The sequence below is a fragment of the Pseudophryne corroboree genome, chromosome 4 (genome assembly GCF_028390025.1).
Source record: "Pseudophryne corroboree isolate aPseCor3 chromosome 4, aPseCor3.hap2, whole genome shotgun sequence".
NCBI lineage: Eukaryota > Metazoa > Chordata > Amphibia > Anura > Myobatrachidae > Pseudophryne > Pseudophryne corroboree.
The window spans coordinates 946,519,907-946,534,488 of record NC_086447.1 but is presented as its reverse complement, the minus strand read 5'-3'; the positions used below and the strand labels follow the sequence as shown (position 1 = coordinate 946,534,488).

The window sequence follows — 14,582 nt, the reverse complement described above, 5'->3', positions numbered from 1 at the left end:
TCCTCTAGCCTCACCTCAGTGGAAGCTGAAACAGGAACAGACTTCGAGATCAAAACAATTCTAGACTCTCGTTACCTTCACAAGAATCTGCAATATCTGGTGGAATGGAAAGGGTACGGTCCTGAGGAGAGAAGTTGGATAAAGGCTTCTGAGGTTTCGGCTCCTCGACTAATCCGGATTTTCCATTCTAGACATCCTACGAAACCAGGAAAGTGTCCAGGGGCTACTCCTAGAGGAGGGGGTACTGTCATATCACCGCCATGGCCGCCGGGCTTGTCCCTCCGAGGCTGCTGGCTGCCCGGGCGGTCGTCCCCGCTGGCGGCCTCTGCCTTCCGGCGCTCCGTCCGGCGCCCGTAGCGAGGACGTCGCGGGTGCGCCCGACGCTTACTGGGGACGGGTGACGTCATCAGCGCCTCTCCAATCGGGTGCTGGCGGGAAGTACAAATTCAGACGCCGGGCAGAGCTCCGGCGCCTGAGTATCATCGCTACTACTGCTGTACCTGTGATCTCCAGACCTCCGTGCCTCCAGCATTTCCGTGCCTCAGCATTTCCGTGCTTCAGCATCTCCGTGCCTCAGCACCTCCGTGCCTCAGCACCTCCGTGCCTCAGTATCTCCGTGCCTCCAGCACCTCCGTGCCTCAGCACCTCCGTGCCTCCGGCACCTCCGTGCCTCAGCACTTCTGTGCCTCCAAGCACCTCAGCGTCTCTAAGCGCCTTCAAAACACCTCAGTACCTCTTGCATTTCAGTGCCTCTAGCACCTCAGTGCCTCTAGCACCACAACACCGCTCACAGCGAGCTTTTGGTACTCTCCACCAATTCATCAGCACCTTTACAAGTCTTGTCTTTCAGGAGTCCTTCAAGCGCCCACCCGTACCTTCTGCCTACCGTCCGAATCCTGCATGAGGAAGACCTACATCCGGCCTTCTCTTCTGCGACGGTTCCTCTTCCCGGTCACTGGAAGAAACCTTGAGTCCACAACACTTCCAAACCAGGTCAGTGATACAGATCCCCTGTCGATGGTGAGATAGGCTGCAACTAGGTAAGGCTGGATCTAGCCAAGCATCTGTACAGTCAATGGGTTCCCGACGGACTGGGCATTGAGCACGGAAATTACCGTATTCGCCATGTTCAAAGCACTTATTTGTAGAGACTTTGCAGACTATATCTGCTGTGGACAGTATCAACTTTTGGTTAGGAAACATTTTTGATTCTTGTCTGGAAACTTTGACGTGTTGCAGTGCTGAAAAATGGTCTATTGGGTTAACCATGTCCTCGTAAGTCTTTGGATCTGCTTGTAACACCCACCTCTGTAAGCTCTGGTCAAGCCCAGAAATATGCCTACACGTTATCTGAGTAGGTAATTTTCTACAAGACAAATGGTCACTTTTGTTTTAAAGAGTATTCTTAACACAGCAAAAGTCTTCTTGATGAGGCAGTACCAAAACCAACATTAAGCAAGAAATGTCTCTGAGTACTTTAAGGAGCCAAAACAAGAGACTTGGGCTTCTAGCAGGAAAACACACTTTCCTTAACCCTTTCTCTGCTGCAGCAATTTTCATAAGCACTTGTCAGTGTAGACACAAGAGTTGTATTTTAGAAACTCTGTATCACTTCTTTTCACATACTGCATGCAGACAATTTTCTGTCTTAAACAGCACACAACAGAAAGCTTTGTGATTAAGGTTTGCAACGCTCACCACTCTGGAGCTGTTGGCTGGGTGGGCAGCAGTATCTGGCTGTCCTCCACAAATCCCACGATGACACCACTTATGGCAAACACAATAATAAATGATGCCACACAGGTCGTACTGGACAAGTGCACTGACATTTATTGAGGTGTCAGCATATTACAGTCGGCATACGTTCCAACCAAGTATTCCAGCATCCCTGACACTGGGTAGATACGGTTGGCTCCTCTCTAGTCACTGGCCAACTAGCCTGGCATCGGACAACCCACACCCAACACAAGACCAGCATCTTAACACTCCTCCCAAGCACTGACTGGAGAATCAGACCCATGTGTTCCACCTGTGGAGCTGTGCTGGGTGCGCACAAGTGTGGAGGAATACATCTGCCTGCAGACTCTGAAAGGAAGCTTAAGCTGGGCACATAACAGACATAGGCGGACCCACCATCACGCCGACCGAGCAGCTGATCCAGGTAAGTATACACACCTATCGGCCACTAAACATGTCGTCAGGACACTCATCTGGGTGGGAATTTGAATTTGCCTGACCAGCTACCACATCAGCCCTCCAAGCAAGTGTACGAGCGGTCAGCGGACCACCCACACAAAGTCATATGCGCCAATATATGTGAAGATATATCGTCATCGTCTGGGTCGCACAGCTGACACACTATGTCTGTGACTGACAGACATATCTGCGGGGAACACACCCACCGACGGGCTCGCAATATATATCAACCACGCACTCGAATGGCCCACATTGCCTATTGTGTAGCCAGCTTTAGTCTCTTCCACAACAGCCTGTGGCAAATTACCTTTTTACCCACTATACAGTATATATATATATATATATATATATATATATATACACACAACTATACATATATGCTTACATATATACAGACAAGTTGCTCACCCTAACTGCTGCTTTTTCTGTCCCTCATTTGTCCTTGCAACCTCCTGCTTTCTGATTGATGGACAACTCCAGTCAACCACTAATTGGTGCGTAGAGACACCCGCACCACTGTGATTGGTTGATGACTAGAGCCTTGCACCAAACAGCAGTTTAGCAGGATGGCAGGGCAGAAGCATTGCGTACTCACCTGCTGCAGCCAGGAGACTGGCAGAAGGTTCTGATTGGCTGCTCCAATTATATGAGTGACACATACAGAGCGGCTGGGAAGCAACCTCTGCCTGTCTCCCAGCTGCCAGGCATGTTTGCAGGGTGGAGTCCCCTGGACTAATATGGTACCAGCCTGGGGGCAGATGGCATCCTGCCTCCCACCCCTGTCCTTAATCCCTGCAGATTTAGGAAGGAGGGATTTAAATAAAGATAATTTCAATATGTAAATGTACTATCAATTTAAATACATAATGTAGTTAAATAAAGACGTGACACATAGACAGCGTGTTGTAACGTCACCTACCTATCCTCTTCGTATCACTGTTATCTGGCTCAGGCTCAGTGTACGGCTTTAGCTCATCGTCTTCATAGCCAACATTCATCCACCGATCTTTCATGATTTGCTGGTAAATGGAACAAATGCGTGATTACATAGGTCCATTAAATGCAGATTTTTGAGAGTGGCACATTGTCTCTTATAAAATGCAATATAATACATACACCAAAGCCGTATAAAAACACAATGAATCTGTAAAGTATTTCCGCAGATGATCTGAAAGCTGTAAGAGATGGAATTAGGTGACGTGTCCGTGGAGTAAAATCTGATGAATTATCAGTTAGATGGAATAATCCAGCTAACATGTATAAGACATTGCGGGAAATTATCAAACTATGGAGAGAGATAAAGTACTAACTAATCAGCTTCTATCTGTCACTTTATAGGCTGTGTTTGAAAAATGACAGGAGCTGATTGGTTGGTTGGTACTCTCGGTTCTATTTAGTAAACATAAAACATTTTTTTTCCAGCGTTACAGCTGGAGAAAAGACATTAGAACACAGAGAGGGGCGCTGGCTTGGTGAGTGTATAAGGTGTGCGATAAATCGTCGGCACACATCACTCATTGCTGGCTTGGTGGGTATATAAGATGTGTGATAGGACGTCTGCACACATATCACTCGTTGCTGGCTTGGTGGGTATATAAGATGTGTGATAGGACGTCTGCACACATATCACTCGTTGCTGGCTTGGTGGGAATATAAGGTGTGTGATAGGACGTCTGCACACATATCACTCGTTGCTGGCTTGGTGAGTTTATAAGATGTGTGATAGGACGTCGGCACACATATCCCTCATTGCTGGCTTGGTGAGTATATAAGGTGTGCGATAGATCGTCGGCACACATATCACACGTTGCTGGCTTGGTGGGTATATAAGGTGTGCGATAGATCGTCGGCACACATATCACACGTTGCTGGCTTGGTGGGTATATAAGGTGTGCGATAGATCGTCGGCACACATATCACTCGTTGCTGGCTTGGTGGGTATATAAGGTGTGTGATGGGCCGTCTGCACACATATGACACGTTGCTGGCTTGGTGGGTATATAAGGTGTGTGATAGGCTGTCTGCACACATATCACTCGTTGCTGGCTTGGTGGGTATATAAGGTGTGTGATAGGCCGTCTGCAGACATATGACTCGTTGCTGGCTTGGTGGGTATATAAGGTGTGTGATAGGCCGTCTGCACACATATCACATGTTGCTGGCTTGGTGGGTATACAAGGTGTGTGAGAGGCCGTCTGCACACATATCACACGTTGCTGGCTTGGTGGGTATATAAGGTGTGTGATAGGCCGTCTGTACACATATGACTCCTTGCTGGCTTGGTGGGTATATAAGGTGTGTGATAGGCCGTCTGCACACATATCACATGTTGCTGGCTTGGTGGGTATATAAGGTGTGTGAGAGGCCGTCTGTACACATATCACACGTTGCTGGCTTGGTGGGTATATAAGGTGTGTGAGAGGCCGTCTGCACACATATCACTCGTTGCTGGCTTGGTGGGTATATAAGGTGTGTGAGAGGCCGTCTGCACACATATGACTTGTTGCTGGCTTGGTGGGTATATAAGGTGTGTGATAGGCTGTCTGCACACATATCACTCGTTGCTGGCTTGGTGGGTATATAAGGTGTGTGAGAGGCCATCTGCACACATATGACTTGTTGCTGGCTTGGTGGGTATATAAGGTGTGTGATAGGACGTCTGCACACATCACTCGTTGCTGGCTTGGAGGGTATATAAGGTGTGTGATAGGACGTCTGTACACATATGACTCGTTGCTGACTTGGTGGGTATATAAGGTGTGTGATAGGCCATCTGCACACACATCACTCGTTGCTGGCTTGGTGGGTATATAAGGTGAGCGTTAGTCCGTCTGCACACATCAGTCGTTGCTGGCTTGGTGGGTATATAAGGTGTGGGATAGGATGTCTGCACACATATCACACGTTGCTGGCTTGGTGGGTATATAGGGTGAGTGTTAGTCCGTCTGCACACATATCACTCGTTGCTGGCTTGGAGGGTATATAAGGTGTGGGATAGGACGTCTGCACACATATCACTCGTTGCTGGCTTGGTGGTTATACAAGGGGTGTGATAGGCCGTCTGCACACATATCACTCGTTGCTGGCTTGGTGGGTATATAAGGTGTGTGAGAGGCCGTCTGCACACATATCACACGTTGCTGGCTTGGTGGGTATATAAGGTGTGCGATAGGCCGTCTGCACATATCAGTCGTTGCTGGCTTGGTGGGTATATAAGGTGTGTGAGGGGCAGTCTGCACACATATCACTCGTTGCTGGATTGGTGGTTATATAAGGGGTGTGATAGGCCGTTTGAACACATATCACTCGTTGCTGGCTTGGTGGGTATATAAGGTGTGTGATGTGACGTCTGCACACATATTACTCGTTGCTGGCTTGGTGGGTATATAAGGTGTGAGAGGCCGTCTGCACACATATCACACGTTGCTGGCTTGGTGGGTATATAAGGTGTGCGATAGGCCGTCTGCACATATCAGTCGTTGCTGGCTTGGTGGGTATATAAGGTGTGTGAGAGGCAGTCTGCACACATATCACTCGTTGCTGGCTTGGTGGGTATATAAGGTGTGTGATGTGACGTCTGCACACATATCACTCGTTGCTGGCTTGGTGGGTATATAAGGTGTGTGATAGGAAGTCTGCACACATCACTCGTTGCTGGCTTGGTGGGTATATAAGTGGTGTGATAGGCCGTCTGCACACATATCACACGTTGCTGGCTTGGTGGGTATATATGGTGTGAGATAGGCAGTCTGCACACATATGCAAAAAACAAATACTCAAATATAGGCGCTGAGTGTAGTTTCATAGAAACAAAAAGAAAGTCAATACTTAAAGTCCATTATGAACGAAAAGTCCAACTTCAATAAGAACCTCTTGTAGAGATATAGGCGAGTCTTCCAATTCACAGGTGCCTCACGGTAATATGCAATGGAAAAACAAATGGAAAAAACATAGTGTAATATGTCCAAAATCACCGCTATATTCTTTCAGACAATTTAACTGGATATTCAAGGGTGGCGTACCCCACTCACAATGGAAAGAGTATAACTCCACACATCAAGGTATCTTTTATAAACTGGATAATGGATGTTCAATGGCATTAATAGCGTACCATTACTCACTCAGGTTGTAGTTAGGATCCTCCTATAACGGTTTCTTTAGGATGTTCTGTCTGGGATTGCTAACACTCCAGGCTTCAGTCAGATGAACTGGTTTCTTGACTGTCTAGAGCACAGGTTCTCAAACTCGGTCCTCAGGACCCCAAACAGTGCATGTTTTGCAGGTCTCCTCGCAGAATCGCAAGTGATTCTGCGAGGAGACCTGCAAAACATGCACTGTTTGGGGTCCTGAGGACCGAGTTTGAGAACCTGTGCTCTAGACAGTCAAGAAACCAGTTCATCTGACTGAAGCCTGGAGTGTTAGCAATCCCAGACAGAACATCCTAAAGAAACCGTTATAGGAGGATCCTAACTACAACCTGAGTGAGTAATGGTACGCTATTAATGCCATTGAACATCCATTATCCAGTTTATAAAAGATACCTTGATGTGTGGAGTTATACTCTTTCCATTGTGAGTGGGGTACGCCACCCTTGAATATCCAGTTAAATTGTCTGAAAGAATATAGCGGTGATTTTGGACATATTACACTATGTTTTTTCCATTTGTTTTTCCATTGCATATTACCGTGAGGCACCTGTGAATTGGAAGACTCGCCTATATCTCTACAAGAGGTTCTTATTGAAGTTGGACTTTTCGTTCATAATGGACTTTAAGTATTGACTTTCTTTTTGTTTCTATGAAACTACACTCAGCGCCTATATTTGAGTATTTGTTTTTTGCATTATTGGTCATAAGGGTTAGGTGGCCCTTTGTTTTCTCAAATGGCTGCATAAGTGTGTTTGCGCCTTGGGTATCTGGTTATTTGTTCTTTAGTCTGCACACATATGACTCGTTGCTGGCTTGGTGGGTATATAAGGCGTGGGATAGGACGTCTGCACACATATCACTCGTTGCTGGCTTGGTGGGTATATAAGGTGTGTGATAGGACGTCTGCACACATATCACTAGTTGCTGGCTTGGTGGGTATATAAGGGGTGTGAGAGGCCGTCTGCACACATATCACTCGTTGCTGACTTGGTGGATATATAAGGTGTGTGAGAGGCCGTCTGCACACATATCACTCGTTGCTGGCTTGGTGGGTATATAATATGTGTGAAAGGCCGTCTGCACACATATCACTCGTTGCTGGCTTGGTGGGTATATAAGGTGTGTGATAGGACGTCTGCACACATATCACTCGTTGCTGGCTTGGTGGGTATATAAGGTGTGTGATAGGACGTCTGTACACATGACTCGTTGCTGACTTGGTGGGTATATAAGGTGTGTGATAGGCCATCTGCACACATATCACTCGTTGCTTGCTTGGTGGGTATATAAGGTGTGCAATAGGCTGTCTGCACACATATCACTCGTTGCTGGCTTGGTGGGTATATAAGGTGTGTGATAGGACGTCTGTACACATATGACTCGTTGCTGACTTGGTGGGTATATAAGGTGTGTGATAGGACGTCTGCACACATATCACTCGTTGCTGGCAAGGTGGGTATATAAGGTGAGCGTTAGTCCGTCTGCACACATATCACTCGTTGCTGGCTTGGTGGGTATATAAGGTGTGTGATAGGACATCTGCACACATATCACTAGTTGCTGGCTTGGTGGGTATATAAGGTGTGCGATAGGCCGTCTGCACATATCACTCGTTGCTGGCTTGGTGGGTATATAAGGTGTGTGATAGGAAATCTGCACACATATCACTCGTTGCTGGCTTGGTGGGTATATAAGTGGTGTGATAGGCCGTCTGCACACATATCACACGTTGCTGGCTTGGTGGGTATATAAGGTGTGCGATAGGCCGTCTGCACATATCAGTCGTTGCTGGCTTGGTGGGTATATAAGGTGTGTGAGAGGCAGTCTGCACACATATCACTCGTTGCTGGCTTGGTGGGTATATAAGGTGTGTGATGTGACGTCTGCACACATATCACTCGTTGCTGGCTTGGTGGGTATATAAGGTGTGTGATAGGAAGTCTGCACACATCACTCGTTGCTGGCTTGGTGGGTATATAAGTGGTGTGATAGGCCGTCTGCACACATATCACACGTTGCTGGCTTGGTGGGTATATATGGTGTGAGATAGGCAGTCTGCACACATATGACTCGTTGCTGGCTTGGTGGGCATATAAGGCGTGGGATAGGACGTCTGCACACATATCACTCGTTGCTGGCTTGGTGGGTATATAAGGTGTGTGATAGGACGTCTGCACACATATCACTAGTTGCTGGCTTGGTGGGTATATAAGGGGTGTGAGAGGCCGTCTGCACACATATCACTCGTTGGTGACTTGGTGGATATATAAGGTGTGTGAGAGGCCGTCTGCACACATATCACTCGTTGCTGGCTTGGTGGGTATATAATGTGTGTGAAAGGCCGTCTGCACACATATCACTCGTTGCTGGCTTGGTGGGTATATAAGGTGTGTGATAGGACGTCTGCACACATATCACTCGTTGCTGGCTTGGTGGGTATATAAGGTGTGTGATAGGACGTCTGTACACATGACTCGTTGCTGACTTGGTGGGTATATAAGGTGTGTGATAGGCCATCTGCACACATATCACTCGTTGCTTGCTTGGTGGGTATATAAGGTGTGCAATAGGCTGTCTGCACACATATCACTCGTTGCTGGCTTGGTGGGTATATAAGGTGTGTGATAGGACGTCTGTACACATATGACTCGTTGCTGACTTGGTGGGTATATAAGGTGTGTGATAGGACGTCTGCACACATATCACACGTTGCTGGCTTGGTGGGTATATAAGGTGTGCGATAGGCCGTCTGCACATATCACTCGTTGCTGGCTTGGTGGGTATATAAGGTGTGTGATAGGAAGTCTGCACACATATCACTCGTTGCTGGCTTGGTGGGTATATAAGTGGTGTGATAGGCCGTCTGCACACATATAACACGTTGCTGGCTTGGTTGGTATATAAGGTGTGTGAGAGGCCGTCTGCACACATATCACTCATTGCTGGCTTGGTGGGTATATAAGGTGTGCAATAGGCCGTCTGCACACATATCACTCGTTGCTGGCTTGGTGGGTATATATGGTGTGTGATAGGCCGTCTGCACACATATCACTCGTTGCTGGCTTGGTGGGTATATAAGGTGTGATAGGCCGTCTGCACACATATCACGCGTTGCTGGCTTGGTGGGTATATAAGTGGTGTGATAGGCCGTCTTCACACATATCACACGTTGCTGGCTTGGTGGGTATATAAGGTGTGCGATAGGCCGTCTGCACATATCAGTCGTTGCTGGCTTGGTGGGTATATAAGGTGTGTGAGAGGCAGTCTGCACACATATCACTCGTTGCTGGCTTGGTGGGTATATAAGGTGTGTGATGTGACGTCTGCACACATATCACTCGTTGCTGGCTTGGTGGGTATATAAGGTGTGTGATAGGAAGTCTGCACACATCACTCGTTGCTGGCTTGGTGGGTATATAAGTGGTGTGATAGGCCGTCTGCACACATATCACACGTTGCTGGCTTGGTGGGTATATATGGTGTGAGATAGGCAGTCTGCACACATATGACTCGTTGCTGGCTTGGTGGGTATATAAGGCGTGGGATAGGACGTCTGCACACATATCACTCGTTGCTGGCTTGGTGGGTATATAAGGTGTGTGATAGGACGTCTGCACACATATCACTAGTTGCTGGCTTGGTGGGTATATAAGGGGTGTGAGAGGCCGTCTGCACACATATCACTCGTTGCTGACTTGGTGGATATATAAGGTGTGTGAGAGGCCGTCTGCACACATATCACTCGTTGCTGGCTTGGTGGGTATATAATGTGTGTGAAAGGCCGTCTGCACACATATCACTCGTTGCTGGCTTGGTGGGTATATAAGGTGTGTGATAGGACGTCTGCACACATATCACTCGTTGCTGGCTTGGTGGGTATATAAGGTGTGTGATAGGACGTCTGTACACATGACTCGTTGCTGACTTGGTGGGTATATAAGGTGTGTGATAGGCCATCTGCACACATATCACTCGTTGCTTGCTTGGTGGGTATATAAGGTGTGCAATAGGCTGTCTGCACACATATCACTCGTTGCTGGCTTGGTGGGTATATAAGGTGTGTGATAGGACGTCTGTACACATATGACTCGTTGCTGACTTGGTGGGTATATAAGGTGTGTGATAGGACGTCTGCACACATATCACTCGTTGCTGGCAAGGTGGGTATATAAGGTGAGCGTTAGTCCGTCTGCACACATATCACTCGTTGCTGGCTTGGAGGGTATATAAGCTGTGTGATAGGACGTCTGCACACATATCACTAGTTGCTGGCTTGGTGGGTATATAAGGTGTGCGATAGGCCGTCTGTACATATCACTCGTTGCTGGCTTGGTGGGTATATAAGGTGTGTGATAGGAAGTCTGCACACATATCACTCGTTGCTGGCTTGGTGGGTATATAAGTGGTGTGATAGGCCGTCTGCACACATATAACACGTTGCTGGCTTGGTTGGTATATAAGGTGTGTGAGAGGCCGTCTGCACACATATCACTCGTTGCTGGCTTGGTGGGTATATAAGGTGTGCAATAGGCCGTCTGCACACATATCACTCGTTGCTGGCTTGGTGGGTATATATGGTGTGTGATAGGCCGTCTGCACACATATCACTCGTTGCTGGCTTGGTGGGTATATATGGTGTGATAGGCCGTCTGCACACATATCACGCGTTGCTGGCTTGGTGGGTATATAAGATGTGTGATAGGCCGTCTGCACACATATCACTCGTTGCTGGCTTGGTGGGTATATAAGGTGTGTGATAGGACGTCTGCACACATCACTCGTTGCTGGCTTGGTGGGTATATAAGGGGTGTGAGAGGCCATCTGCACACATATCACTCGTTGCTGGCTTGGTGGGTATATAAGGTGAGCGTTAGTCCGTCTGCACAAATATCACTCGTTGCTGGCTTGGTGGGTATATAAGGGGTGTGAGAGGCCGTCTGCACAGATATGACTCGTTGCTGGCTTGGTGGTTATATAAGGGGTGTGAGAGGCCGTCTGAACAAATATCACTCGTTGCTGGCTTGGTGGGTATATAAGGTGTGTGATAGGCTGTCTGCACACATATCACTCGTTGCTGGCTTGGTGGGTATATAAGGTGTGTGATAGGACGTCTGTACACATCACTCGTTGCTGGCTTGGTGGGTATATAAGGTGTGCGATAGGCCGTCTGCACATATCACTCGTTGCTGGCTTGGTGGGTATATAAAGAGTGTGATAGACCATCTGCACACATATCACTCGTTGCTGGCTTGGTGGGTATATAAGGTGTGTGAGAGGCCGTCTGCACACATATCACACGTTGCTGGCTTGGTGGGTATATAAGATGTGCGATAGGCTGTCTGCACATATCACTCGTTGCTGGCTTGGTGGGTATATAAGGTGTGTGATAGACCATCTGCACACATATCACTCGTTGTTTGCTTGGTGGGTATATAAGGTGTGTGATAGGACGTCTGTACACATATCACTCGTTGCTGGCTTGGTGGGTATATAAGTTGTGTGTTAGGCCGTCTGCACACATATCACACGTTGCTGGCTTGGTAGGTATATAAGGTGTGTGATAGGCCGTCTGCACATATCACTCGTTGCTGGCTTGGTGGGTATATAAGGTGTGTGAGAGGTCGTCTGCACACGTATCACTCAGTGCTGGCTTGGTGGTTATATAAGGTGTGTGATAGGACGTCTGCGCACATATCACACGTTGCTGGCTTGGTGGGAATATAAGGTGTGAGATAGGACGTCTGCACACATATCACACGTTGCTGGCTTGGTGGGTATATATGGTGTGAGATAGACCATCTGCACACATATCACTCGTTGTTGGCTTGGTGGGTATATAAGGTGTGTGATAGACCATCTGCACACATATCACTCGTTGTTGGCTTGGTGGGTATATAAGGTGTGTGATAGGACGTCTGTACACATATCACTCGTTGCTGGCTTGGTGGGTATATAAGGTGTGTGTTAGGCCGTATGCACACATATCACACGTTGCTGGCTTGGTGGGTATATAAGGTGTGTGATAGGCCGTCTGCACATATCACTCGTTGCTGGCTTGGTGGGTATATAAGGTGTGTGAGAGGCCGTCTGCACACATATCACTCGTTGCTGGCTTGGTGGGTATATAAGGTGTGTGATAGGACGTCTGCACACATCACTCGTTGCTGGCTTGGTGGGTATATAAGGTGTGTGATAGGAAGTCTGCACACATATCACTCGTTGCTGGCTTGGTGGGTATATAAGTGGTGTGATAGGCCGTCTGCACACATATCACACGTTGCTGGCTTGGTGGGTATATATGGCGTGAGATAGGCCGTCTGCACACATATGACTCGTTGCTGGCTTGGTGGGTATATAAGGTGTGGGATAGGACGTCTGCACACATATCACACGTTGCTGGCTTGGTGGGTATATAAGGGGTGTGAGAGGCCGTCTGCACACACATCACTCGTTGCTGGCTTGGTGGGTATATAAGGTGTGTGATAGGCCGTCTGCACACATATCACTCGTTGCTGGCTTGGTGGGTATATAAGGTGTGTGATAGCACGTCTGTACTCATATGACTCGTTGCTGGCTTGGTGGGTATATAAGGTGTGTGATAGGCCATCTGCACACACATCACTCGTTGCTGCCTTGGTGGGTATATAAGGTGAGCGTTAGTCCGTCTGCACACATATCACTCGTTGCTGGCTTGGTGGGTATATAAGGTGTGGGATAGGACGTCTGCACACATATCACACGTTGCTGGCTTGGTGGGTATATAGGGTGAGCGTTAGTCCGTCTGCACACATATCACTCGTTGCTGGCTTGAGGGGGTATATAAGGTGTGGGATAGACCATCTGCACACATATCACTCGTTGTTGGCTTGGTGGGTATATAAGGTGTGTGATAGGACGTCTGTACACATATCACTCGTTGCTGGCTTGGTGGGTATATAAGGTGTGTGTTAGGCCGTCTGCACACATATCACACGTTGCTGGCTTGGTGGGTATATAAGGTGTGTGATAGGCCGTCTGCACATATCACTCGTTGCTGGCTTGGTGGGTATATAAGGTGTGTGAGAGGCCGTCTGCACACATATCACTCGTTGCTGGCTTGGTGGGTATATAAGGTGTGTGATAGGACGTCTGCACACATATCACTCGTTGCTGGCTTGGTGGGTATATAAGGTGTGTGATAGGAAGTCTGCACACATATCACTCGTTGCTGGCTTGGTGGGTATATAAGTGGTGTGATAGGCCGTCTGCACACATATCACACGTTGCTGGCTTGGTGGGTATATATGGTGTGAGATAGGCCGTCTGCACACATATGACTCGTTGCTGGCTTGGTGGGTATATAAGGTGTGGGATAGGACGTCTGCACACATATCACACGTTGCTGGCTTGGTGGGTATATAAGGGGTGTGAGAGGCCGTCTGCACACATATCACTCGTTGCTGGCTTGGTGGGTATATAAGGTGTGTGATAGGCCGTCTGCACACATATCACTCGTTGCTGGCTTGGTGGGTATATAAGGTGTGTGATAGCACGTCTGTACACATATGACTCGTTGCTGGCTTGGTGGGTATATAAGGTGTGTGATAGGCCATCTGCACACACATCACTCGTTGCTGCCTTGGTGGGTATATAAGGTGAGCGTTAGTCCGTCTGCACACATATCACTCGTTGCTGGCTTGGTGGGTATATAAGGTGTGGGATAGGACGTCTGCACACATATCACACGTTGCTGGCTTGGTGGGTATATAGGGTGAGCGTTAGTCCGTCTGCACACATATCACTCGTTGCTGGCTTGACGGGGTATATAAGGTGTGGGATAGGACGTCTGCACACATATCACTCGTTGCTGGCTTGGTGGTTATTTAAGGGGTGTAAGAGGCCGTCTGCACACATATCACTCGTTGCTGGCTTGGTGGGTATATAAGGTGTGTGATAGGCCGTCTGCACACATATCACTCGTTGCTGGCTTGGTGGGTATATAAGCTGTGTGATAGGACGTCTGCACACATATCACTCGTTGCTGGCTTGGTGGGTATATAAGGTGTGCGATAGGCCGTCTGCACATATCACTCGTTGCTGGCTTGGTGGGTATATAAGGCGTGTGATAGACCATCTGCACACACATCACTCGTTGCTGGCTTGGTGGGTATATAAGGTGTGCGAGAGGCTGTCTGCACACATATCACACGTTGCTGGCTTGGTGGGTATATAAGGTGTGCGATAGGCTGTCTGCACATA

At 48.0% G+C, this 14,582-nt stretch overlaps 1 protein-coding gene across 1 annotated transcript in view; it reads right to left on the bottom strand.

Moving 5' to 3' along the window:
• MARK1 (microtubule affinity regulating kinase 1) overlaps window positions 1-14,582 on the bottom strand; it is a 721,120-nt gene that overhangs the window by 143,489 nt on the left and 563,049 nt on the right. The window contains exon 9 of the mRNA XM_063919434.1: window positions 3,116-3,215. Coding sequence (XP_063775504.1) covers window positions 3,116-3,215 — 100 coding nt within the window. The remainder of the gene's footprint in view (window positions 1-3,115; window positions 3,216-14,582) is intronic.